The 27,422-nt window shown below is 40.5% G+C and overlaps 2 protein-coding genes across 12 annotated transcripts in view; one reads left to right on the forward strand and one right to left on the reverse strand.

Annotated features, from left to right (window-relative positions):
- LOC143020030 (uncharacterized) overlaps positions 1–12,007 on the forward strand; it is a 112,172-nt gene extending 100,165 nt beyond the window's left edge. For 2 of the 4 annotated variants that reach the window (XR_012965876.1, XM_076176161.1), the window contains 2 exons: positions 11,309–11,399; positions 11,482–11,997. Coding sequence is in view for 3 of the 4 variants with exons in the window: in XM_076176161.1 (XP_076032276.1) it covers positions 11,309–11,399; positions 11,482–11,510 (120 nt within the window). In the remaining variant the exon portion in view is untranslated. Of the gene's footprint in view, positions 1–11,308; positions 11,400–11,481 lie in introns of all 4 variants that reach the window. The other 2 variants (XM_076176162.1, XM_076176160.1) reach the window with 2 other exon arrangements.
- Positions 12,008–12,038: 31 nt separating this feature from the next.
- LOC143020029 (uncharacterized) overlaps positions 12,039–27,422 on the reverse strand; it is a 179,612-nt gene continuing 164,228 nt past the window's right edge. For 4 of the 8 annotated variants that reach the window (XM_076176155.1, XM_076176152.1, XM_076176158.1 and 1 more), the window contains 4 exons: positions 26,365–26,451; positions 25,822–25,995; positions 25,094–25,636; positions 12,039–18,042 (listed from right to left, as the gene is read on the reverse strand). In XM_076176155.1, coding sequence (XP_076032270.1) covers positions 14,290–18,042; positions 25,094–25,636; positions 25,822–25,995; positions 26,365–26,451 — 4,557 coding nt within the window. In that variant the 3' untranslated portion in view covers positions 12,039–14,289. The remainder of the gene's footprint in view (positions 18,043–25,093; positions 25,637–25,821; positions 25,996–26,364; positions 26,452–27,422) is intronic. The other 4 variants (XM_076176153.1, XM_076176154.1, XM_076176156.1 and 1 more) reach the window with 4 other exon arrangements.

A 27,422-nucleotide genomic window follows, 5' to 3' on the forward strand; every position in this document is an offset into this window, starting at 1 on the left:
TTTGTGGCGCTCCAGTTTTAGGAGACATTCATCCTGATGGCTCCTATTAACCTTAGTGGTGAGGAAAAGGCTCGTATTTTGGCCTGGAAGACTGAAAATGTGTTGATGAAAGAGATTTCGAGATGTACAGGGCAAGGTGAGAGCACCATTTGACGTCTGGTCGCTATAGCTCATGGCCTCATGTGCCCCAAAAACACAGTCCTGGACAGAACATGATCATTCCAAATTGTTGGAGGATGCTAAACATGAACTAACTGATATACTGAAAGGAGGAGGAAATACAGTAATTATGGGTGATTTTAACTCAAAAGAAATATGTTGAGAAGAAATGACAGTGAAGGGTGGAGAGGACATATGGGGCAGCATGCTACTCGATATGACCATTGAATACACAATGACTCAATGGATAAAGGAAAATACCAAATACAGAAACAATGAGGAACCTTCGAGATTGGATTTAGTACTTACATCGGAACCTGAAATTGTAGACAGAATAGATTACAAAACACCATTAGGAAAGAGTGACCATGTACTAATAGAATTCGAACTAAAAGAGCAAATAGACGTAAGAAGAAAGGAGAAACATAGAGTAGGAAGACCAATGTATAACAAAACAAATTTTGAGAAACTAAAAAAATTCTTTCGCAATGCAAACTGGGAAAAATTCCTAAATGAAGAAACAAGGATGGAAAAGAAATGGAATATACTAAAAGAAATTTATAATGAGGGTGTGATCAAATATGATCCACAACAAAAGCAAGAAAGAATATACATAAAGAACTGGTACAACAAAAAATGTAGTGAAGCCAAGGATAAAAGAGAGCCTGGAAAAAAGACAAAAAAAAAAAAAAAAAGAGCAAATGGCAAACATAAATCAAACTAAGAAACAATTATGTAAAAATACGCAGAGAAGAAAAGAGAAATTATGAAAAGGAAATAATAGAAAAATGCAAGGAACAACCGAAACTATTTTATAGATATGTGAACGGTAAGCTAAAAAACAAACAATAGAAAAACTGTGCCAAGGAAGTCATGAATACACAGAACAAGAAATGGCAGAAATTATGAGTAACCACTTCAAAATCGGTATTCACAATTGAGAACACGCCTAACTGTGAGGAAATCGAGAGACAGAAATCCCCCCAAATGAAGGAAATAACTGTAACAAAAAAGGAAATCAGTGACCAGATAAAAAACCTTGACGTTAGAAAATAGCATGGTCCAGATAGAATTGCAAATTGGATACTGAAGGAATGTGTAGAGGAATTAACAGATAAAATACAAGCTAAAATCAAATGCTCGCTCAAAGAAGGGAAAAGAACCACAAGACTGGAAAAATGCAAACATTGTACCAATATATAAAGGAGGAAACAAGGAAAATCCAACTAACTACAGACCGGTCTCCCTAACAAGCAGAGTAGCTAAAATATGTGAAAAAGTGATCAAAAGTAGATGGGTTAAACATCTGGAAGAAGAATCTATACTAAACCAGAGCCAATTTGGATTTAGACAGGGAAGATTATGTACAACAAACCTAATCTGCTTCTATTCAAGACTAATAGATATGAGTATAATAGATGAGAGAGATGGATTGGCAGACTGTGCCTATCTAGATCTACAAAAGGCATTTGACAAAGTACCAAACAAGAAATTAATAGGAGAATTAGAATCAATAGGTGGCATTGCAGGTAATTTATTAGAATGAATGAAAGATTTCCTGACTGAGAGAAAAATGAGGGTAGTAATTAGAGACAAATACTCGAAATGGGAAGAAATAAGTGGTGTTCCACAAGGGTCAGTGCTGGCTCCAGTCATGTTTGCCATATACATAAATGACATGGACGAAGGAGTTGAATGTTACCGTATTTTCCAGCTTAAAATGTGCATCGGGTTATAATGCGCACCCATGCACTTCGTTATCTCAGTACACAGATAGCGCGCACCGACGTATAACGCACATGCCAGGAAAAGTCACTGGTGGCTAAAGCTCGTGAACTGCATGTATGCGACTCCTGCTTGCATTGGTCCATTGTTTTGTGGGAAATTTGAGCCATGAAAAGTTTATTGAATACAAAATGTACATGAAAAATTTTGGATTTTTACAGAAAAATGGTAATTTACTGTCCTTAGGGAATAATTCATCTTACAAGTTTTTATCACCGTGTTCAAGTTTTTATCACCGTGTACAAGTTTTTATCGCCATGCAGCAACTATGTTTCGGTTCATAAGTGTCGTGAGCTAAAACGGCCAACGTTCATGATGTTGGTACCAGTGCTGTTTTACAGATCCCAAATATTTGCATAGACTACGATAATTAATGTTAGTAAAAATAAACCAATGAAATAACGGCGATTAATTACTTAGTATCATGTGAACGAGGTTACATGGAGAAGTATTTTTCATTGGCTAGAGCCACGGCTGGGAAATCTGTTGATTTGTCACTAAATTAAGTGTCAGTTTAGGCATCAATCAGCACACAACTAAGAAAAAGTCGGAACTACATGTACCGGTATATGACTCATGTTGTGCGTTGGTCCCTTATTACTTTGTAGCTTAAATAGTTTGTAGGAAATATGATCTAAAAAAAGTTTATTGGAAGTAAAATATACAGAAAAATTTCGGGATTTTTACAGAAAATTTTCATGTTGCATCTTGAGGAAATAATTCGTCTTTACCATTTTTTATTTAATATTGAACAAACTACAGACGGTTTTGTTTTAGCTTTGAACCTACAATGACAGTGGTGAAATAGGGCAGTCTCTCATCAAGGTGATGTTTAGTTAATATAACTCCCGAAAGAGGGCGTTGTAGTCAGGTGTTTGACATGAGTTTATGAAAGGCCGCAACGGAAAGTGAAGCAAGGCCGCAACTAAAGTGAAGCAACAAAGCCAACATAAAAAGTGAAGAAAGTGAAGAAAGGCCGCAACTAAAGTGAAGCAACAAAGCCAACATAAAAATTCAAACTAGGATGCTGTGAACATGGGCAAATATCATGAATATTGATCATGTTTCATGGTGTTTAGGCCTATTGAAACATGAAAAATAAGATTCGATAGATACCTACCTATACCAAATATTTATATAGCCCATGCTGGTGTATTCTTTCATGTCACCATGGCTGTTCTTCTTGTTCTCACGGAACGTCACGGAGAAGTGTGCCGTCCCGACTTTGTGACGGCCAACATCATCACGTTGTTGTGAAAAAAATTACACACAGCCGCAGAATTTTTATCGTAGGCTGTAGATAATGCGCACCACCGGATAACGCGCACCCCCCATTTTTAGGCCCTTCCAACAGAAAAAAGTTACGCACTATACGCTGGAAAATACGGTATATGAATTCCTTTGCAGATGACGCAAAAATATTAAAGAAAGTATTAACAGAAGAGGACTTTGACTTGTTACAATCACACCTGGACAAAATTTGGAAATGGGCTCAAAAGTGGGAAGTGAACTTCAATATCAAGAAGTGTAGCATAATGGAGTTTGGAAAAAGCAAAAACAGAATTTTAAAAAATTACAAAATTGGTGAAAAAGAAATAAAAAAGTGCACTTGGAAAGGGACCTTGGAGTGATGATCAGCAAAGACATGACACCGGATTGACATATAAACAAAATAGTCAGTGAAACCTACAACCTACTAAGGTCAATGAAAGTGGTATTTGAATACTTGGATGAAGAAATGATTAAAAAAATACTAGTCACATTGATTAGACCAAAACTGGAATATGCAGTGACACTATGGACACCCAGTACTAAAAAGAATATAAGGTAACTAGAAAGAATACAGAGAGCAACAACAAAGTTGGCACCAGCTCTTTCCAAATTAACATATGAACAGATATTATTAAAATTAGAACTACCAACACTAGAGCAAAGAAGAGAAAGAGGTGATCTGCTGACTATATTCAGAATCATGAAAGGAATGGAAATCCATGACAGAAAAGACTTATTAAAAAATGACAATGGAAAAACAAGAGGTCATGAAAAGAAACTAAAATAGGACAACTACAAAAGAGATCGGAAAAAGAATAGCTTTCCACACAGAGTGCTGGATATATGGAATAACTTAAAGAAACAGTATGTGCAAATACTATTCAAGATTTTAAGAAAAAACTTGATGCTGAAAGATACAAAGATGGGTCACCACGAGCATAGCTCCCTTCCCGTATAATACAACTAGGTAAATACACATACACACACATGGAAAGAAAATCAAGAAAGACAGCTATAGAAGAGATCTGAAAAAGAACAAGTTAGATGAGAAAGTGGTGTGTGCAAAAACAATACATGAATTTAAAAACAAATTAGATAAAATGAGATATGAAGACTGGACACCACAAGCATAGCTCCCTTTCCTGTAAAATACAACTAGGTAAATACACACACAAGATATGGTCACCCCCTATGGAAGAAATAGAAGTAACAAAGAATGAAATATTGACACACTTGAGTAATCTTGATGTCAGAAAATCGCATGGACCAGATGAAATAGCAAACTGGATTCTGAAAGAATGCAGGAATGAACTGGCAGACAAAATACATAGCATAATAAACAGTTCCTTGAAAGAAGGAAAAGTTCCAGAAGATTGGAAAAAAGCAAATATAGTACCTATATATAAAGGAAGAAATAAAGAAGAACCTACAAACTATAGACAAGTCTCTCTAACAAGTACAATAGCAAAAATTTGTGAAAGAATTATCAAAAGTAGATGGGTAAAATATTTAGAAAATAACAAAGTGTTAAATCCAAGGCAATTTGGATTCAGACAAGGACGATCATGCGTCACCAATTTAATATGTTTCTATTCAAGGCTAATAGATATAATACAAGAAAGAGATGGATGGGCAGACTGTGCATTTTTAGATCTAAAGAAAACTTTTGACAAAGTACCACATAAGAAGTTGCTTAAGAAATTAGAAACTGAAGGAGGAATACAGGGCAAACTGTTAAATTGGATGGAAGACTTTTTGCAAGAAAGAATAATGAGAGTAGTGATAAGAGACAAACACTCAAAATGGGATAAAGTAATAAGCGGTGTTCCGCAGGGAACAGTACTGGCCCCAATAATGTTTGCTATATATATTAATGATATGGATGAAGGAATTGAAAGCTATATGAGCTTCTTTGCAGATGATGCAAAACTACTAAAAAGAGTGAAAAAAGAAGAAGATTGTGAATCACTACAGAGAGATCTATATAAAGTACAGGAATGGAGTAGGAAGTGGGAGATGGAGTTCAATACAAAAAAGTGTAGTATAATGGAATTTGGAAAAAGCAAAAACAGAATAACAGGATCATATAATTTGGGAGAAGAAGGAATAAAAAAAGTAGAAAATGAGAAGGACCTGGGAGTCATTGTTATGAATAATATGTCACCTGAGAAACATATAAATAAGATTTTTGGAGAAACTTATAATTTAATAAGAACAATCAAAGTTGCATTTACATACCTGGATGAAGAAATGGTGAAGAAAATCCAAATCACCCTGATAAGACCAAGATTGGAATATGCAGCAACGATATGGTCACCAAGTACAAAAAAATGTATAAAAAAACTTGAAAGAATACAAAGAGCAATTACAAAATTGGCACCAACACTCTCAAAACTATCATATGAAGAGAGACTAGAAAAACTTGAACTACAGACACTAGAGCAAAGAAGAGAGAGAGGAGATTTGATAGCTATTTACAGAATCATGAAAGGCATGGAAATTACTGATAGAGAGAATCTGATAAAATGGGATGACAGAAATACAAGAGGACATGGAAAGAAAATAAAAAAAGACAGCTATAGAAGAGATTTGAAAAAGAACAGCTTTCCTCACAGAGTAATAGACAGTTGGAACAAGTTAGATGAGAAAGTGGTGTGTGCAAAAACAATACATGAATTTAAAAATAGTTTAGATAAAATGAGATATGAAGACGGGACCTCACGAGCATAGCTCCCCTTCCTGTAAAATGCAACTAGGTAAATACACACACACGGATTGAATGAACTAAATGATTACCTGGCATCAGAAAAACCGGACATAATGGGAATAGTAGAAACCAAACTAAAAGGTAATTTACCACCTAACACTGTGGGACAAGGACTATAGAACTGCTGGATGAAGAATAGAAAGGAAAAACATGGAGGGGGGACTATTGCTGACCAGGAAAGACTTAAATGTGACAAAGTTAACAGAAGGAAAAAAACAATGTAGAATCAATTATGATAAAAGTAGAAAACAATAACATGAAAAGTAGAAAAATTGTAGTAGTGTATGTGCCCCAAAAACACAGTCCTGAACAGAACATGATCATTCCAAATTGTTGGAGGATGCTAAACATGAACTGATATACTGAAAGAAGGAGGAAATAGAGTAATTATGGGTAACATATTTTAACTCAAATATGTTGGGAAGAAATGACAGTAAGGGGTGGAGAGGATATATGGGGCAGCATACTACTCGATATGACCATTGAATACACATTGACTCAGTGGATAAAGGAAAATACCAGATACAGAAACAATGAGGAACCTACGAGATTGGATTTAATACTTATGTCGGAACCTGAAATTGTAGACAGAATAGATTAAAAAATACCAATAGGAAAGAGTGACCATGTACTAAAAGAATTCGAACTAAAAGAGCAAAAAGACCTAAGAAGAAAGGAGAAACATAGAATAGGAAGACCAATGTACAACAAAATGAATTTTGAGAAACTTAAAAAATTCTTTCATAATGCAAACTGGGAAAAATTCCTAAATGAAGAAACAAGGATGGAAGAGAAATGGAATATACTAAAAGAAATTTATAATGAGGGTGTGATCAAATATGTACCACAACAAAAGCAAGAAAGAACATACATAAAGAACTGGTACAACAAAAATGTAGTGAAGCTAAGGATAAAAGAGACAAAGCATGGAAAAAATGGAAAAAGGACAAAAAAATGAGCAAACTAAGAAAGGTTATGTAAAAATACACAGAGAAGAAAAGAGAAATTATGAAAAGGAAATAATAGAAAAATGCAAGGAACAACAAGAGGTCATGAAAAGAAACTCAAAAAGGATAACTATAGAAGAGGTCGGAAAAAGAATAGCTTCCCAAACAGAATGCTGAATACCTGGAATAACTTGGATAAAGAAACAGTGTATGCAGATACTATTCAAAATTTTAATAAAGAACTTGATGCTGAAAGATACAAAGATAGGTCACCACAAGCATGAATCCCTTCCCATATAATACAACTAGGTAAATACACACACAGAATATCAAGAGATTATAAAATTGGTGAAGAAGAGGTAAAAAATAAACTCTGAAAAAGACCTTGGAGTGATGATCAGCAGAGATAAGCTGGATAAGCATATTAATAAAATAGAGAAACTTACAATTTATTGAGGTCAGTAAAAGTGGCATTTGCCTATTTGGACGAAGAGATGATAAAAGATTTAACTACACTAATAAGACCAAAACTCGAATACGCAGCAACACTATGGACACCCAGTACCAAAAAGAATATAAAAAAATTAGAAAGAATACAAAGAGCAACAACAAAACTGGCACCAACTCTTTCCAAAATGACATGAACAAAGACTGTCCAAATTAGAATTCCCAACTCTGAAACAAAGAAGGGAAAGAGGAGACCTACTAACTAGAATTATGAAGGGAATGGAAATCTTAGATAAGAATGATTTATTAAAATGGGACAGTGGAAAAACAAGAGGACATGAAAAGAAACTAAAAAAAGATAATTACAGGAGAGATCTAAAAAAAAAATAGCTTCCCACATAGTAATAGATACTTGGAACAAATTAGACAAAGAAACTGTGTGTGCAAACACTATTCAAGATTTTAAGAAAAAATTTGATGCTGAGAGATACAAAGATGGGTCACCACGAGCATAGGTCCCTTCCCGTATAATTCAACTTGGTAAATACACACACACACACACACATATATATACAAACTGGATGAAATGATTGTGTGGAAAAACCATACATGAATTTAAGAACAATTTAGATGCTGCAAGATACAGATGGGACACCACAAGCATAGCTGCCCTTCCCATAAGATACAACTAGGTAAATACACATGTCCTCTTGTTTTACCGTTGTCCCACATTAATAGGTCGTTCCTGTCTAAAACTTCCATTCCTTTCATTATTCTGTAGATAGTTAGCAAATCTCCTCTTTCTCACAAAGAAGAGAAAGAGGAGATTTGCTAACTATCTACAGAATAATGAAAGGAATGGAAGTTTTAGACAGGAACGACCTATTAATGTGGGACAACGGTAAAACAAGAGGACACGGAAAAAAATTGAAAAAGGATAGTTATAGAAAAAACTTGAAAAGGAACAGTTTCCCACACAGAGCGATAAATACATGGAACAAATTAGACAACAAAACAGTATGTGCTACCACTATACAAGATTTTAAGATAAAACTTGATGCGGAGAGATACAAAGATGGGTCACCACGAGCATAGCTCCCCTCCCGTATATTACAACTAGGTAAATACATAAATACATACTGTATTTGTAGGCCTATTGGATGTGGATTAAAATACATATACCAACGGCTTTTCCCTTCTTACAAAGGAGGTAGCTTAAAAACATTGGCATAAAATCCGCTCTCACCCATTCCATCTCCACATAATCCACTCACAGTCACCCCCCATCCCTCTATGCCTCTTATCTTAGCTCCTGGTTGACTGGTCATCCCTCCATCGTGCCCACTGCCCTGGGTCAGAATCAATGTAGCAAGACAGCACATTAATAGGAAGGCCGCTTCATTTAGTCAATAACTACTCTTCTCCATCCCTTCATGCAGAAAAAGAGAAGACAGGGAAAAATCCCTTTGGGCTGCATCAAAATATCGTTCACACACACACTCCCTCACCTCCCCCTCCCCACCCCCCACCCTTCCATGCATCCTAGCATTATCCATAGAGAACCATTCTCCACTCATCCTTATCTTCTGTCATTTCTCTTTCTTCCTCGGCAGACATTTCCCTCTTTCCCAATGCCCCTTTTATCCCATCCATCTCCTTGGTCGCCTCCTCATATTCACTCCTTCCACCACACTTCTTTTACTAATCTTTCTTCACTTATTCTTTCCATGTGTCCAAACCATCCCAATACTTTTTCATTGACCCTATCTCCCAACTCCCTCTCCAGCTCTCCTCCTTGTCTTGTTTCTCACTCTGTCCAGTCTTGTAACCCCTGCCATACTTCTCAGGCATTTCATCTCAGAGACATTCAAACTTGTCCTCTTTTATGTTCCATATTTCTGACCCATACAGTGCTGTTGGCTAAATAAATAATGCACTAAAAAATACATACATATACCAAGGCTTTTTCCCCCTTACTAGGGAGGTAGCCAAAAAGGAAAAGGCATGAAATCATTCCCACCCATTCCATCCCTGAAAACACTCCACACCCCTCCACCCTCCCTCCCATCTTAGCACCACCTAGATGACGGGTCATCCCTGCACCCTGTCCACTGCCCTGGGTCAGAAGCAGTGTCACAAGACACAGCACATCCACAGCAAGGCCGCTTCATTAAATCGGCAACCCCCTCCTCTCCGTCCCCCCATTGCCTAAAAGGAGAGGATGGGGAGAAATCCCTTCGGGCTGCGTCAAAATTTTGCTCACACACACTACCTCACCCACCTCATGCATCACAACATCTTCTATATACAACCATTCTCCATTCACCCCTGTCTTCTGTCCTCTCCCGTCCTTCCTCAACAGACATTCCCCTCTTCCCCAAAGCCCCCTTCACCCCATCCATCCATCTCATCCTAGGACATCCCCTCATGTTCACTCCCTCCACATCTGCCTTCCATACCTCCTTTACAAGTCTTTCTTCACTCATTCTTTCCATGTGTCCAAACCATCCTAATACTCTTTCATCAACCCTATCTCCCAGCTCCCTTTCCACCCCTGTTCTCCTCCTCACCTCATTTCTCACTCTATCTAGCCTAGTAACCCCCATCATACTTCTCAGACACTTCATCTCAAACACATTCAAGCTCCTTCTCTCTTCCTCTCTTATGTTCCATGTTTCTGCTCCATACAATGCTCTTGGCACAATCCCTCCCTCAGAGCTCAAATGGATTTCTCCCCATCTTCGATTTTACTGCACAAGGGGATGGAGAGGGTGGTTGCTGATTGAGTGAAGTGGCCTTACTGTGGATGTGCTGTGACTTGCTGCATTGCTTCTGACCCAGGGCAATGGGCAAAATGCAGCGATGTCCTGTCATCTAGGGTCCAAGATGGGAGGGGGGAGGGGTGGTAGATGGGGATGGAATGGGTGGGAGTGGAATTATGCCTTTTTGACTTAGGCTACCTCCCTTGTAGTTGTATCTTACAGGAAGGGGAGCGATGCTTGTGGTGTCCCATCTTTGTATCTCTCCATATTTAGTTTGCTCTTAAATTCTTGTATTGTTTTTGCACACACTTGTTTCGTCTAATATGTTCCATACATCCACCACTCTGTGGGGAAAGCTGTTCTTTTTCAGGTCTCTTCTATAACTCTCCTTTTTGAGCTTCCTACGTCCTCTTGTGTTTCTCTTATCCTAATTTAGTAAGTCTTCTCTATCAAGGACTTCCATGCCATTCATAATTATATAGATGTATGTATGTAACAATTGATTGTTGAACTGAAGAAATGAGTACCAGTTCTTATAATTTTTAAATAAGCCTAATTTAGATTATTTATTGGCCTATTTTAAAATCATGGACACAAATGATGAAGTGGAATTTTTGTAAACAGAAAAGTCACCATGACAACAAACTCACTCAAACTGAGCTTTGAAGCTTTTAGCTATGCCTGGAGTGGTGGGGTGGTTGTTGTTGTCATTCCCTAGGCTGTCTGACCAAGCAATCTCCCTGAGTAATGTCATGACTGAAATTGGGTTTTCCCACAAATCTCGTACAGAGTGTATATTGTGTACAATGCAGCCTTCCTGGTGTGGCATCTTCTTTGTTGTGGGACTACCCAACCCCAGGAGTTGAGGAGCAAACAGTCCCAAGAATCCCCTGCTACCTGCCTGTATGCAGGTGGCTCCAAGCCCATAGAGCAGCTTCAGTTACTTGGCCAAGTACCGCAAATCTAGGGTTTGAGATCAAGAAAGGCTTGTGGACTGTGACTGCAACCATTGTTTCATAGTTGTCTGAGTTGTAAAACAATATAAGGTACAGAAAACAGGCAGCACATCTTCATATCTTGGGAAAAGACTGGTGACAATGGACAGCTACTTTTGGGCTGCACAAATCCAGTTGAATGGACAAAGAATGAACTGTATTACTGTATTTCAGGTAAGAATATCTGATGACCTTTGGCAGAACCTGGTAACTCCACGTAAAGCTTCCTCCATCGATGAATCATTCTTCAGGGATGTGCCTCAGGGTTAGTTCTGTCCATTTTTCTTTTTCATTGAGACAGTAGCTTACTGTGTCTGTTTCTACATATTTTGTTCTTTTTGTTCTAGAATTTGGGCTTTCCAAGTCACTGGATTAGTGTTGCTGTCCACCTTTCACAGAAAAAGAAAAGAAAAAAGAAAAAAAAAGAAGAGAAATGAAAAGTTGTATCTGTATAGAAATTTTTTGTAATGGAATAACCCAGGAGTGGGCAAACTTTTCACTGCAAGGGCCATATTCATAAATTTGTGGGTAACGTGTTAATGTTCCACAATGTTGTTTGGGGTTGCATGGTAATTTTTTATCCCCCTCCTCCAAATTTACTAACATATTTTCATCAAGTAACATGATTATATGATTTAATCTTGGCTGGCTGTAGTTTGTCCACCCCTGGTTTAACCCTTTCCCTGTTGTTCAAGATATATTTGTTCTGGCTGCCACCAGCTGATAGTGTTCAGCCAAGGGAAATCCTATATGCAATGAAACTGTATTAAATAGGACTTGTATTTCCAGTTTTGTCAAATGTTTTCATTGCTTATTTTCCTTATCCATTACTATTCCCTTGTCTTTTTTTTTATTTTACACATGTATCAACATTATGAAAGTTGAAAGTTAATGAAAAATTAAGTAAAACTGACAAATTGTTTTATTTCATTACAATATGAGTTGCAGTATATGTACATAAAAGTTATATTACACTAACTGGGTAGCTAGATAAAGTGTTATCAAAATGGTGTGAGTAATTAATAGAATATATTGTTTTCTGTTTTCACACTAGGCATACAAACTGCTGCATTTCTTGTTTTTCTAACGATTCCAGCCCATCTTGTATGTTCATGTTTGATTCCATTCAACTACAGGGCTTGGTAACTTTGAGGGCAAAGAAGTGGGATGGGGGGGAACATTCCACACAGGAAATAGGAAACTGGCCCATTGCCATATGACACAGCCTGACGGTACTGTCTTACCTGCAGATGAGTGAATATCAGCACCTCATGGTAATGTCATATGGGCTGATGTGTAACAAAAGCGAATGGTACTGTCACATCTGCTGATGCATGACAGCCTCATGGCATTGCCACATCTGCTGACAAATCACAGTTGGCTTCATTAACTGTACTTTCTTGCAGTAGAAAATACAGAATACATTCCACCCATTGGTTGCATCAGTGGAAGAAAATCTAGGCTTGAGCACAGACCAACAGAAATTGTGGACTAAAGCAAAAAACATCAAGAGGGAAGTTATTTTGCCATCTATCTTGAGATATCAATTTACATGAGCAAATACAGTGAAAATTTGTGATGATACACTACAGGACAAGAACAGTCAACAATAACTTAAGGGTAAAGGAGAATTAGAAATTAAAGCTTTCAAGAATGTGTGCAATCTTGCCAATATCAAACATAGATCATGTAAACTACAAGGATGACAGCTCAGGTGACCATGTAGAATGCATATACAAAATGTGAATTGCGCTGGTTTGTGATTAGAAAAAAGGGGGGGGGAATGTTACTAAGGTCTAAACAAATGGCAGTTCCAAAATATGTATCACATAAGGGCTAGAATCAATGAAGACCATGGTAATGAACCAAGCAATGAGGGAAGCATATAATTTCCATATTGCACATTGAATATATTTTAAAGATCTTGGTAGTGACATGGTTGATTTCTATAGACAGCAACTTTAAGTCCTTGCATTCCCTTGCACATATGGCAAGAAGCAGCACATCAAACCTGTTGTGGCTAATGCCATGGCTGGTGTATACCACTTCTGCTGGCAAGCCATTCCATTTTTCAATTGCTATATCATGTGCACCATCCTACATTTGAAAAATGAACAGAATTGTTGGGCAAACATTGAATCACTAAGAAAACAATTGTTTTGGACAGTTGACATGCAACTAAAGTTTTCATGCAGTACTTCTACTACACTAGTTACAGGAAGATGGTATATTTGTGGGCCCTCAGTAACAATTCAATTAAAATGGCACAATCAATGAGAACACAGACAGTTCGTACTTAAAAACCCAAAAACAAATTTAGATACTGTAGTCATATTATGCCTACTGATTTGAGTACTTTTAGCTTTGCAGACACGATTACTTTCAACACCATATAATACAGTTTCTTTCACATTGGCTTACAGACACTGATGCACTCTATTGACCTTTGAATGAGTGGAACCCAAAAAGCACACGAGCTCATGATTCCAAGCTTTGACAAATATCAGATGATGCAAGTATTGCTGTGTGAAGCCCTTGTGCCTCAACACAGAATAGGATCAAGAATGACCCTAAGTGCTGGTGGTGGGCTAGCACATGCCTTATGCATATACAAATTGTCATTTCTTGCGGTGACCTTCGTCATGTCTGATTTCTCACAAGGTAAACTCAATACAAAATATCACATCATCTATAGAGTATTAATTTATTTTTATGAACAGAGATTCAGAAGTCAATCACAATTCATACAACATGGATTTGTTGATAAAGGGTGAAAAATGAGATGTTGATTCTGTGATGATGAAACAAAAGTATTGCTGGGAATGTATTCAGTCATACACAAAGTGGAATGAAATACTTCTCCCATTTTCATAGGAATGATCCAGGTAATACCCATGAAGGAATGAAAAAATTAAGAGGCTATTACTGACCATGCCAAAGAGGACTTTTCTCAACCCCCCCAAATGATGTCCAAATTCACAATTTTGTCATTGTACCTGCATCCCTCATCTGTTCTGGATACATTCAGTGGATGATGATATTTGTGACCAATTCCATTTGTGGATCACTGATGTAGTTATGCTCCAATTGTCTTGGTATGGTAACTTAACCTTAGGATGGGGCTAGATGAGGAAAAATGAGGGGGTTGGTGATAGCTACTTACTGGGCTGGAAGTTAAAGGTTTCAAATGGTTCCTCCCAGAAAGGATCATCACCAATTTTAGTCTCCCCTCCACCCTGCTGTTGTTCAGCATTGTTTACACTTTCATCGGTAAAGAATTCGTCTGCAAACGGGTCACTACTTCTCCTGAAAATGTTGACCGAATCAGACTTCTTCATTTCAGCTTCTGGTTTTAGGAATCGTGGACAAATCTTGAATTCTGCATCAGTGGTTGGGAAGACATCATCATCCAAACTGTGTTGGGCTGAAGTTGGTGAAGACTGAAGTGGTGGTGGTGTTGAATGAGACTCTTCATCTTTGAAAGCACTTTCGAAGTCTGCAAAGGGTTGGTCATCAACGGCTGAACCCACTGAAGCAAGCTGGATACTGAAGGGGTCTGGAGAAGATTTGTCTACTGTTTCAGATCCTTGACTTTCTTTGCTTTCAAAACTGGGAAACACATTATCATAGGAGGCTTCTTCAACTACACTGCTGATTGCAGAATTAAAGTTGTCGTCAAATGGTGACTGTCTAAATTCACTACCTTCACTTCCTGCACTTAATCTAGAAGGACCTCTGCCTTTGAATGAACGATTTGATGCTGGAGGTGTGAAGGTTTCACTGAACGGAGATTTTCCATGTTCAGAACCTGATCTTGAGACTCGATCCTGTTCTGAACTTTTCTGTAATTCTCGGCTAAAGTCATCTTCGAAGGGTGACTCGTGAGGGACATTCTTGTACTCCTCCTGAATGGACTGCATTGATGCGACTGATTTCTGATCATCATGAGGAGTATTTCTGTGGGATCCGTGCCAAGAATCATCAAAGGGTGAGCCTCTGTGTTCACTCTGTTTTGTTAATTTACCCACCTCTCCCTCTAAAGAAGGTTCTCTTTCACTTTCAACTTCACGGAGCACTTCATACCTGTCTCCCCTATCAGTAAAATCATCATCAAAGGGACTTTTTCTTTTGTCCTTAGTCTTGGGTGGAGGTTTTAGAGATTCCTCCTCATTGCCCTCAAATGGACTTTGGCTTGTGAATTCCACACTTCCTTGGGAAACACTACGGGTCTTTCCAGAAGTGTTGGTGAAAGGGTCATCTAAGTTTTCACTTGTTGCAAAGTTACAACTAAATCCACTACTTGGGCCTTGGCTCTCATCATCCCCTGCAACAAAATTATCCTCAAATGGGCTTTTTCTCACTTCAGTGTGTGACTCATCAGCATAAAGTTCCCTAAAGACTGCATACTTGTCACCACCAGATGGTGGAGGAAGGAAATTATCATCAAACTTAGCAAAGGAGCTGCTGGTCTCACTTGTTTTACTTTTGCTTGTGAGAGACGATTCACTTAGGGCGTTGACAGATTTACTGGATGGACTAAAGTCATCGGTGAATGGAGATTTCTGCGAATCAAACTCGCGTCGACTTGATCGTGGACTTGGCTGAGACATGTGAGCAGGTGAGTTACCTGCTACTGGTGTGTCACTCTTTTCACTTATTGTTGCTGTTGAGAAATCATCATCAAATTTAGCATCAAAATTTGGTTCAAAATTATCATATTCACTAATTTCAGGACTTCTGAAGATGGTCACACCTTCATGGTCTATCATTTCGTGTCCTGACCAGTCTTTGTCCTTTTCAAGCTCAACCTCATTGTCATCACTTAATGAAGATCTATGTTCAACAGAATCTTGGTGAGTACTATTTTCAAAATTTGCTTTAAATGTACCAGACGACACTTCTGAAACTTCCTCTTCCATTGAGTTCTGAGGAGTTAGGAAGTTTTCGTCAAATACAGACTTTTGTTTTCCTGCACTAGTTAGTTCCCTAAACACAGCATACCTGTCTTCACTAACGGGTGCTCCTAAAGACTTGGCACTGTTCACCTGAGCCTCCAGATGTGAACACCCTTGGCTTCCAGAACTCATTTCATCAAATTCTGGAGTGTCAACGGGACTCTTAGGAAATTGTTCGTCAAACTTTGCAAACATGTCGTCATCATCTTGAGCAAAGTCTCTTCTACGCCCAGTCTGCGGCTTAAACTGGCTGGCTGGTGGACTTGGTTCTGGTTCCTCTTCCTCCTCAACTGACTGTTTGAGCTGCATTTGGGCAAGGCAAGCAGCCAGTTCAACTACTGTCATGCGAGCGAGGCGTTCTACAGGCACATCAAGGGAGGCTGCAAGCTGGTCTAAACTGGTGTTTGCCAAGTCAACTGATCCTGTTGTAGCCAGACGAGGTGTAACTCTAGGTGACTTGCCAGGAGTGGTGGACTTGCTGGGCGTGGAGTCTCGGGAAGAAGTCTTCGGGATGGCACCACTTACTTCGTGTGTGGGGCTGAAACTGGTCTTTGGAAACTGGAAGTTGCAAGATTCTTGGGTGTGGGTGGGTTTGCTGGAACGGCTGGGCATATACACAGGAAGTGTGCTGGATTCAGGATACCGTGGTTTCCTAGCGGGAATTGGAATGGGAGGACTCAAGGACTTGGCAGCTTCTGGAGAGGGTGAAGAATCATATTCGTTGATGTAATTATAATGCGAGTCCAAGGAGGGAGGAGGTCTGGGTGGAGGCTTGAGTGTGACATGAGTTGGTTGACGTTTTGGTGGTAATGGTGGAGGTTCCACGTGAGCTGGTCGAGGTGGAGGTTCTGGGGCTTCTTCGGCACTCATTCCCATCATACCCATTTCACTGTTAGGGAAAGGACGACACTCAACTTCCGGTGAAGAGAACTGGTCATCACTGTACCTGCTATTAGAAGGCCTAAGAGATAATGCAGCTGAACTATTGCTTATATGTTTGGACAAACTAGACCTTGGCCTTGGTCTGGGACTTAAACCTCCTTCACTTTGCTGCCTTGGAGGAGTTGGGGGTGTGAGTTCTCCACTGGCATACATTTTGTGATGAGATACCACACCAGAATCCCAGTCACTCTCAAAGCTAGATTGCTTGTGGAATTTGTGACTGCGAGGTAGAGTTTTTGGGCTGACAGAATATGAAGCTGCCACTGTGACCTGCTTGCTAAGGCGACCCCTAGGAGAGGATCCTTGGTAAGGTCGTTGCAATTGTGGAGAACCAGAGCCAGCAGATCCTGTTCTTGCTGGTGACCTACTGAGTGGCGGAGGAGGTGGAGAAAAGGGAGGTGGTGGACTGTCCCTGAAGGACTCGGGAGGCAGTGCCACAGTCAGGGGACCACAAGGCACTTGTGGCACTGGTTCATCGGGGATGCTGCTTGACATTTCAGATCTTTGACTTCTTGGAGATTCGTTGCCAAAACTGGAAAAGTCGGCAAAATTGGAGGCAGGAAAGTTAGAGGTATCAAAAGGATCCCTCTCCTCAGTGTGCACAGAGGTCTGAAGGTCTGAGGCAGCAAAGGCATCAGCTGGTGGGCTGAAAGAGTCTGTGAAGGGCTGCATGGCTATGGAGGAGCTGTGCACCGGTGTTGTCTCTGTACTGGTTTGTGGATGAGAGGATGTAATGGTGTCCGACCTTGTGCTGTACAATGATGTGGAGGCCACTAAAGCAGACACCTCTGGTGGTATGAGTCCTGGCTGTGTTCTTGGAGAACATGGTGAGGAGCCTTCACCATCTGTTAAATCTCTAAGTACTCTTTTGGCAGGCTTTCGGATGTCATTGAAGAAATCCTTTTTATCTATGTATGGTCTTACTCTTCCTGTACCCAGGGGATCCAATTCTGTGAAGACATCATATCTTCCCCCACTTTTCTCTGAGGATGCTGGAGTTTCAGCTTCCATCTGGAAAAAAAAAAATTATACTTAGTAATCTCTCACGAAGTAGTTGTCAAGCAGATTATTAAGTGATTAATCTGTTAGATGCCAATATGGCTTTGAACATTATTAAGGGACTGCTACCAATTGTGTACATGTTAAAAGGCTTTTTCTTGCCAATACAGGGATGGCTGCTTCCAAATATTTCAGTCTGTCCTCCAACCTGACTATAAACAGAGTCATCTACACACACGCTTAAAAAAAAAAAAAAAAAAAAAAAAAAAAAAAAAAAAAAAAAAAATTAATGGACCAGTGCAAAAATGGAAATCCCCTTAAAGGGGGAATTTTCATGCCTTTTGAATGTGCTGCCTACCATCGTAGCATTGCAAGTGGAGCTAATCATCCTACCAGAAACCAACACTGTTGTTGTTTTGCCAGTGTGGGGGGAGGATTTGCGCCTTAAGTGTCCCATGGATCCACTTCTCAACCCCCACCACCACCTCTTCTAACCCATGCAGTGTTGTGAATATGGGCTCTAGTAAGGATTTATTGCAGAAAACCTTTGCCCAGATTGCAGCCCTAAAGAAATCTGGTTGTACAGATATGAAAATAGCTGAACAGGTAGGCATGTATTCACAGTAGTATTAGATGTAGGGTTGCCAAATTCCACCAGGAGGGTGACCTCTCCACCCCCACTCAGAAAAAGAGGCCTGGAAAGGCACTGAAGACCAGTAAAATGGCCCAGACAGTTGTAAAACATCAGGGTGAGTCCAATCCATGAGTAACTGCAAGGAAAATGAAGTAAAGTATTCCTGAATTGTTGGGTGAAGTGTCAGTCTGAATTGTAGAATCACAGCATTTGGGTACACAAATCACTGACCCATCAAAAAGCCTCTTCTCACCCTTAAACAGTCTATTTCCTTCATTGTACAACTGGATTTCTTTAGGGATACAATCTATGGGTATTGGCTGCTTGTTATTGTGGTAAAGTAGCATGCAGTTGATACTTTAGGGTCTATATGGGGCGCCCCTACAGACCAGCGCCACACATCATTTTGTCTATGATAGAGGAAAACTCTTCATAGAGAAATGATGACACATTTATACTACGACTGTCCCTCCATTATGCTGTCCCCCAACCCCTTGCTGCTGTCCTGTACCATTTCTCTGAGTATTCATTTTCTGCTGTGGGGGAAAAGAATACTGCCACCAAGTATTTCCACTTGGATCATAAGAGGCGAGAAGAAAGGGACGGGGAGTGGGACTAGGCATCCTTCTCCTTGTAGCCCCACAGGGGACATTCCTAAAAGAAAAAGTAAAGGTATAAAAGGGTCTGGGAGTTTTCGGACCAGCACCCTAAGGTTTGGGTCTTTTAATGTGCGTGGATGTGGTACAGATGAGAGTAAAAGGAAAGAGATAGGTAGTATGTTTGTGAGAAGAAAGATGGATGGGTTGGCTTTGAGTGAAACTAAGTTGAAAGGGAAGGGTGAGTGTAAGTTTGGGAGTGTAAGTGGGAGGTTATCAGGAGTAAAGAGAGGGCGAGGGAGGGAAGGGGTGGCTATTCTAGTAAGTGAAGAGATAGGTAAAAGTGTAGTGGAGTGGAAGGAGGTTTCCTCAAGGATAATGTGGATGAAGGTGAAACTGGGAAAGATGTGGGTCTTTGTAAGTGCATATGGGCCTGGCAGTGAGAAGAGTGTAGAAGAAAGGGAGGCCTTTTGGATAGATTTAAATGAGTGCATAGAGGATTTAGGGAGAAATGTCAATGTAATAGTACTGGGAGACCTTAATGCTAGGGTAGGAAATGGTCCAATTGATGGAGTGGTTGGGAAATGTGGAGTTCCAGGAAAGAATCGTAGTGGAGAGTTGATGGTGGAAATGTCTAGAAAGAGAGTTGATGATAGCAAATACAGTGTTTCAGAAGAAAGTCAAGCATAAGTACACATGGGAGAGGGTGGTGGATGGAAGGGTGGTAGATAGAGCATTGATGGATTATGTAGTGGTAAATAGGACTATGATAGGAAGAGTTAAGGATGTACATGTGCTAAGGGGAGAGGATGGGGGAATATCAGATAATTTTTTGGTGGAAGGTAAGTTGAGAGTGGAGGATAGATGGAGAAAGAGGAAAGGGACAAAAGGTAGGGAGGTGCTTAGAGTGAACTCTTTAAATGAAAAGGAAAAGGAGAAGGAGTACAAGAAGAAGCTGAAGGAGTGGGAGGGAGTGAAGGATAGAGTAGAGCTAGGTGTGGAGGAGGAATGGGGATGGTTCAAGGAGGGAGTCACAAAGTGTGCAAGGATGGTGTGTGGAACAAGAAGGACAGGAGGAAATAGAAGGAAGGGTAGTGAATGGTGGGATGAGGAAACAAAGAAGGTTGTAGAAGAGAAGAAGCGAGCTTTCACAGATTGGTTACAAAATAGGACGAGGGAGTCATATGAGAGGTACAAAGAAAAGAAAAGAGAAGTAAAGCAAAAGGTAAAGGAGGCAAAGAGGAGAGCAGATGTGAAGTGGGGTAAGAGTATGACAGAAAATTTTGAAAGTAATAAAAAGATGTTTTGGAAAGAAAATAAGAGAGGAAGAGGAGGCGAATCAAGTAGAGAAGAAAAGGTAAAAGGTGCAGATGGAGAGATGATAATGGAAGAGAAGGCAGTAAGGGGAAGATGGGCAGAATATTTTAGGGAGTTGCTAAATGTGAAGGAGGATAGGGAGGGAAAGATAGTTGCAGTGGGAAATGCTAAGAAAATGAGTGATGAGTGAGGAAAATGGAGGAGAAATAAGGATGAAGTGTAAGCAGTTGTTAAGATGATGAAAGCAGGTAAGGCACCTGGTCTGGATGGATGCCATGCAGAATGTCTAAAAAAAAAAAAAAGGAGGTACAGTGATGGTGGACTGGTTGGTGAGGTTATTTAATGTTTGCTGGAGAGAGGGTAGAGTGCCGGAGGACTGGAGGAGTGCCTGTATAGTTCCACTTTACAAGGGAAAAGGGGACAAGTGTGAATGTAGTAGTTTCAGAGGGATTAGCTTGTTAAGTGTAGTTGGGAAGGCTTATGGGAGGATCTTGATTGAGAGGATTAGGAGAGAAACAGAGGGAGTAATTGGTGAGGAACAGTGTGGATTTAGGACGGGTAGAGGTTGTGTAGATCAGATCTTTGTGGTAAGACAAATATGTGAGAAAGCTATAGGAAAGGGGAAGGATGTTTTTGGGGCTTTTATGGATCTGGAAAAGGCTTACGATAGGGTAGACAGAAAGGCACTGTGGGAGGTTATGCAGATATATGGGATAGGAGGAAAGCTTCTAGGAGCTGTCAAGAGTTTTTATGAGAGTAGTAGAGCTTGTGTCAGGATTAGAAATGGAGAGAGTGAGTGGTTCGAGGTAAAGGTGGGACTTCATCAAGGATGCGTTATGTCGCCCTGGCTGTTCAACTTATACATGGATGGGGTAGTGTGAGAGGTAAATGCAAGGGTAGTGGGTCAGGGATTGGAGATGGTTAAAGAAAATGGAGAAAAGTGGAAGGTGAGCCAGCTGTTGTTTGCGGACGACACTGCGCTTGTGGCAGGATTGGAGGAAGGACTGAGGAAGTTGGTGACAGAGTTTGGGAGAGTATGTGATAGAAGAAAGCCAAAGATAAATGTGGGTAAAATTAAGGTGATGAGATGTACAAGGGGTGAAAGTGGCAGTAGACTGGAAGTGAGCATTAAGGGAGAGCGACTGGAGGAAGTGGATAGTTTTAGATACTTGGGTGCAAATGTGGCAGGAAAAGGTGGAGTGAAGGTGGAGGTAGAATATAGATTGAGAGAAGCGAGTAAATGCCTTGGTGGATTGAAGAGTGTAATGAGGAATAGACATTTGGGAATGGATGCTATGAGGAGACTGTATGAAGGAGTGATTGTGCCAATAGCACTGTATGGGGCAGAAACATGGAACATAAGAGAGGAAGAGAGAAGGAGTTTGAATGTGTTTGAGATGAGGTGTCTGAGAAGTATGATGGGGGTTACTAGGCTAGATAGAGTGAGAAATGAGGAGGTGAGGAGAAGAACGGGGGTGGAAAGGGAGTTGGGAGATAGGGTTGATGAAAGAGTATTAGGATGGTTTGGACACATGGAAAGAATGAGTGAAAAAATACTAGTAAAAGAATGGAAGGCAGATGTGGAGGGAGTGAACATGAGGGGACATCCTAGGATGAGGTGGATGGATGGGGTGAAGGGGGCGTTGGGGAAGAGGGGAATGTCTTTTGAGGAAGGACGGGAGAGGACAGAAGACAGGGGTGAATGGAGAATGGTTGTATATGGATGATGATGTGATGCATGAGGTGGAATGGGCGGGGGGATGGGGGGTGAAGTAGTATGTGTAAGCAAAATTTGACGCAGCCCGAAGGGATTTCTCCCCATCTTCTCCTTTTATGCATGGGGGGACAGAGAGGGGGGGGGGTCACTGATTTAATGAAGTGGCCTTGCTGTGGATGTGCTGTGTCTTGTGACACTGCTTCTGACCCAGGGCAGTGGACAAGGTGCTGGAGAGAGGGTAGAGTGCCGGAGGACTGGAGGAGTGCCTGTATAGTTCCACTTTACAAGGGAAAAGGGGACAAGTGTGAATGTAGTAGTTTCAGAGGGATTAGCTTGTTAAGTGTAGTTGGGAAGGCTTATGGGAGGATCTTGATTGAGAGGATTAGGAGAGAAACAGGAGGTGCTAAGATGAGAGGGAGGGTGGAGGGGTGTGGAGTGTATTGAGGGATGGAATGGGTGGGAATGATTTTATGCCTTTTCCTTTTTGGCTACCTCCCTTGTAAGGGAGAAAAAGCCTTGGTATATGTATGTATGTACAATCTAGGCAATGATTTCATGTGATAAATCCTTACTAGAGCCCATATTCACAACATGGGGGGGGGGATAGAGAGGTGAGGACACATGGGACACTTGTGGCACAAATCCTTCCCCCACAGTGGTAAAATAACAACTGAGTATGTTGGTTTCTGGCAGGATGATTAGCTCTGCCCATAATGGTACAATGCTAGGTGGCACATTCAAATGGCCTAACAATTCACCCTCCTTAAGAATGTTTCCATATTCAACATTGCATTGGTCCACTGTGGCCATGGCACTTTCATTCCTGAACCTCAAAACACTTTACTACTAATGCAAAAACTGTTGACTGTCCTCAACAGACTATCTTGTCCATTTTCAACACATTTCACAATGCTTTTCTGTCAGCCCTGTCATACACCTTCAAATCCATGAAAACCTAAGGTATACACCCACTCCCTTTCCTGAACCCACACAGCTTTCCCCCAATTACACCCTCTGTTTTCTTAATCTTCTGTATTAACACCCTCCCATACACATTACTGATGCCTGATCCCTCTAAAACTACTCCACTCCTACATGTCCCCTTTTCCTTTGTATAGTGAAACTAGAAAATGCACTCCTTCAGTAATGTACATTTTCCAGTCTTTCTCCATGCCTACACAGATGCATATACGACTTTATTTCCCTTATCCTCTGGTACTGACTACATGAATTATATGCAACCAATACTTTAGGAATTTAGTGACACCACAACGAACCAGAATCTTGCACTATTCTTTTATATTTGAAGATAGACCACCCCAACAAACCAGATTGCATCAGCCCCTATAATGAAATGGTGGAGTAAACCAACTTAAGCAGTCAGACCCTACTGTGGAGGTGCTGTGCCTTACTGCAGTGGGTTGCAGAATGGATGCTGGACAAGTGTATTATATATGAAGGGTGGATGTGTACCTTGGCTGGACCTTAAAAGAGGGAAAAGATTTTTGGAAGCCTTTGGGAATACTTATTTGTGTTCACTTTATTGATTTTGCATTTGATGTGGCATTCCTGAGTCTGTAGGTTTATCTGTATATACTGGGTTTGTTATAGTTTTCTATAATATTTATTTCTTCTAGCTGTTTTAGTTTGTCTTTTTGTCAATCTATATACCAAGGCCTATATACCTATATACCAAGGCCTATATATCTATATACCAAGGCCTATATACCTATATACCAAGGAAAGAATGAGTGAAGAATGACTAGTAAAGGAGGTATGGAAGGCAGATGTGGAGGGAGTGAACATGAGGGGACGTCCTAGGATGAGATAGATGGATGGGGTGAAGGGGGCTTTGGGGAAGAGGGGAATGTCTGTTGAGGAAGGATGGGAGAGGACAGAAGACAGGGGTGAATGGAGAATGGTTGTATATGGAAAATGTTGTGATGCATGAGGTGGAATGGACGGGGGAATGGGGGATGAGGTGTGTGTGAGCAAAAATTTTGACGCACCCCGAAAGGATTTCTCCCCGTCCTCTCCTTTATATGGGGGGACGGAGAGGGGGGGTCGCCGATTTAATGAAGCGGCCTTGCTGTGGATGTGCTGTGTCCTGTGACACTGCTTCTGACCCAGGGCGGTGGACAGGGTGCAGGGATGACCCGTCATCTAGGAGGTGCTAAGATGGGAGGGAGGGTGGAGGGGTGTGGAGTGTTTTCGGGGATGGAATGGGTGGGAATGATTTTATGCCTTGTCCTTTTTGGCTACCTCCCTGGTAAGGGGGAAAAAGCCTTGGTATATGTATGTATGTATATACCAAGGGCTTTTTCCTCTTAATAAGGGAGATAGTCAGTTGAGGCATGCACTCCCATCCACCACCCATCTTAGCTCCTCATGGATGAAGGGTTATCAAAAAGACACAAAATGTGTCTTTTTGAAGGAGGGTTTAATGTCTTCTGCAGGTGTCACAGTTATCAAAACTGTGCATTCAATATCCCAGTATGTGGAGTATGAATGCCACCTACATAATCCCTGCATGTTGTAAGAAACATATGGGAGATGTGGAGATTTCCCTTGAATGTAAAAGAGGGCTGTGTGACTATGGGTGCCACTAAACCCCTAGAATATTGATCATATGTAACTATGCGGTTAGTATCAAGCATGGGAAGTAAAAATATAACCCATGTAATCCTTGCACATCGTAAGAATCATACTAGAAGGAATACAGGGTACATAAGCCTCTCAAAAGGGATGTCATTAAGTAAAAGACAATGGTACATATAACCATGTATATTCATGTCTTACCCCTAGCGTTGGGGGTCGATTGGATCCTAACGTAGAATCCCTGGCTTGAAGATCAGTCCACTGAAGGTCAAAGCTGTCAGCATTGGGCCCAGAAGTTGGTGGGAAAGGTTCCTCACCAGCACTGGCAGCATTTTGACTACTTGCTGCTGATGTAGCTCTGCTGCCCTCCTTTGACCTTAATTCGCTAAAGGCTGAATAACTTGGCTCATTAGCATTTAGAGTGTGGAAAGCTGCATATCGATCTTCATGACTCAAGCCATGCTGCTGCTGGGTACCAGTTTGGTCAAAATCTACAGCAAACTTTGACCCGTCTTCCTTTCCCCGCTGCTCAGCACCTACCCCAAACTTTGCATCCCCTCCAGAGGAATTGGATTGTTGTGAGTGGTGGGAGTCATGCCTTGATCGCCCTGACACAGGGGGAGGGGCAAGAGGGGCTGGAGTTGGGGCTGTGCTGGCTGTCAGGCGTGGGGGCTTGTTGGGATCGGGTGGTGGGAAGGTCGGTTTGAATGAATCACCAAACGGATCTGCTGCAGAGTCACTTTCCTGAAATTGTGCAAGAGACGAGGTATTAGTTATCGGTGTTCTCCAACTTTTGTAAAGAATTATAAAAAATTCATAAAAAAAATAATGGTAAAACAATGAAGGATCACACATTCATAGAATGCAAAGAAAATGGAATATGAGGAAAAGAAAAAGCAAGCAACCAATTGGATAACCTAAAGCTGCACCTTTAGTTGCTGTGACCGCTGACTGATCTCTGATAATCCTTTTTGAAGGGAGCTGAGTTCACTTTGGAGGTCAAGCAGGTCAGCAATGGGTCCTCCTGCCCCTGTCAAGAGACTTGCGCTCACAATGCCAGTATCACCATTACTGCTGAAGGCACCGCCATAGTGAGAGTCCTGCTGAAAGTTTTAAAACCATTACCTGCTGGGTCTGCTGATCCACCTCTTGTCATTTTCTGTCATGGCAAAGCCTTGTTACTGGACTGTGGCAGGCAGTGAGCTTGGGCCACGACCATACCTTCCTTCAAAAACATTCAGAATGGAACAACTCAAATGACATGCTAATAAAAAACAGCTAATATGCTCACAAGGAAACAGAAAAAATCCACCACATAGATTGAACCTAAGTTCCAGTCCAGAAAATGCAAGTACTGCTAGACACCATAATCAGCATTGGTGTGGATAACAACACGAAGCACACAAACAGGTCAAGTTGGGAGGGGGACGTGACACCGAACTGTTTCACCACTAACGACAACTACGACAAACCTGAAATGTTGCTCTGTCTCGAACACCTTGTTCTTCCAGCTGTGACCTTGCCTTTTCAATCTCTTTTTTCTTCAGCTCAAATACCACCTGGAGGAATAATATGTCAAATGTCACCAGAGCGATCTGAGGTGGAAGTGTGGCTTTATAGATAATATGTGAAGCCTATCATGGGAAAATATTATTATGTTTACAACTGTCAAGCAAATGAAGAAGAGTGGTTAATTACAAGTGTAACACTTGTTCAAATTCAAGATTCTCTCAAAATTGCAATGCGAGTACAGGCTGATGGCATGAAGCTTTATTCTTTTTGTTTATTTAATTATGCATATAAGGTACTTCTTTACACATGCTTCTATTTAAAAGAATTTAAAATAGTATGTTCCTATTGGACACAAGTTTGTTAAAAATATTTTGGTGTATCTAACTTATCAGTGATATCTACAATTTTATTTCCATGTGCTTGGAACAGTTACAAAGATAATATATTCAAATGAATATGACTTAAATGTAAGTAAAATGTATTTCCATTGGATGCTCATATTTTGTCTTAAATTTGGTTATTACTTAAAAGTAAAATGACTGACTGTGAGATTTAAGTTAAAAGTGGATGTATGTTTATAGGATAATGGGGAAAATCTGACGATTATGGTTAACTCTATGATATTGTATCTTTCGACTGTGGTCTGTAAAGGGGGCAGCACCTTGAGATTAACTGGCTTGAGAGATGCATACTGTCATTACTCACTGAGAAATAGAAAATGATGTATTTTGTTGAGATATACTCTGTCTAAGTCTACAAACTATCATGCTAAGAAAGCAGGAGCATTGCCAACTATAGCAATTGTTTTACTGGCACAGACAATTGAAAATTTTGAGTAAGTGACATGACCAAGCAATATCCACTGGCTTGTGGTGGTTGGTGTTGGCCTGGGTCTGCCGCAAAACTATAATATTTGTGCCACCACAAACCGGGTATAACTGCAAATGCATGCAAAGCACAATAAATAAATAAATAGGTAAATAAAAAAATAGTTCATTTGCATACAATGTATACAAAT

This window comes from Oratosquilla oratoria, chromosome 38 (assembly GCF_046742065.1).
Source record: "Oratosquilla oratoria isolate Oo_2021 chromosome 38, ASM4674206v1, whole genome shotgun sequence".
In the NCBI taxonomy this organism is placed as follows: Eukaryota; Metazoa; Arthropoda; class Malacostraca; order Stomatopoda; family Squillidae; genus Oratosquilla; species Oratosquilla oratoria.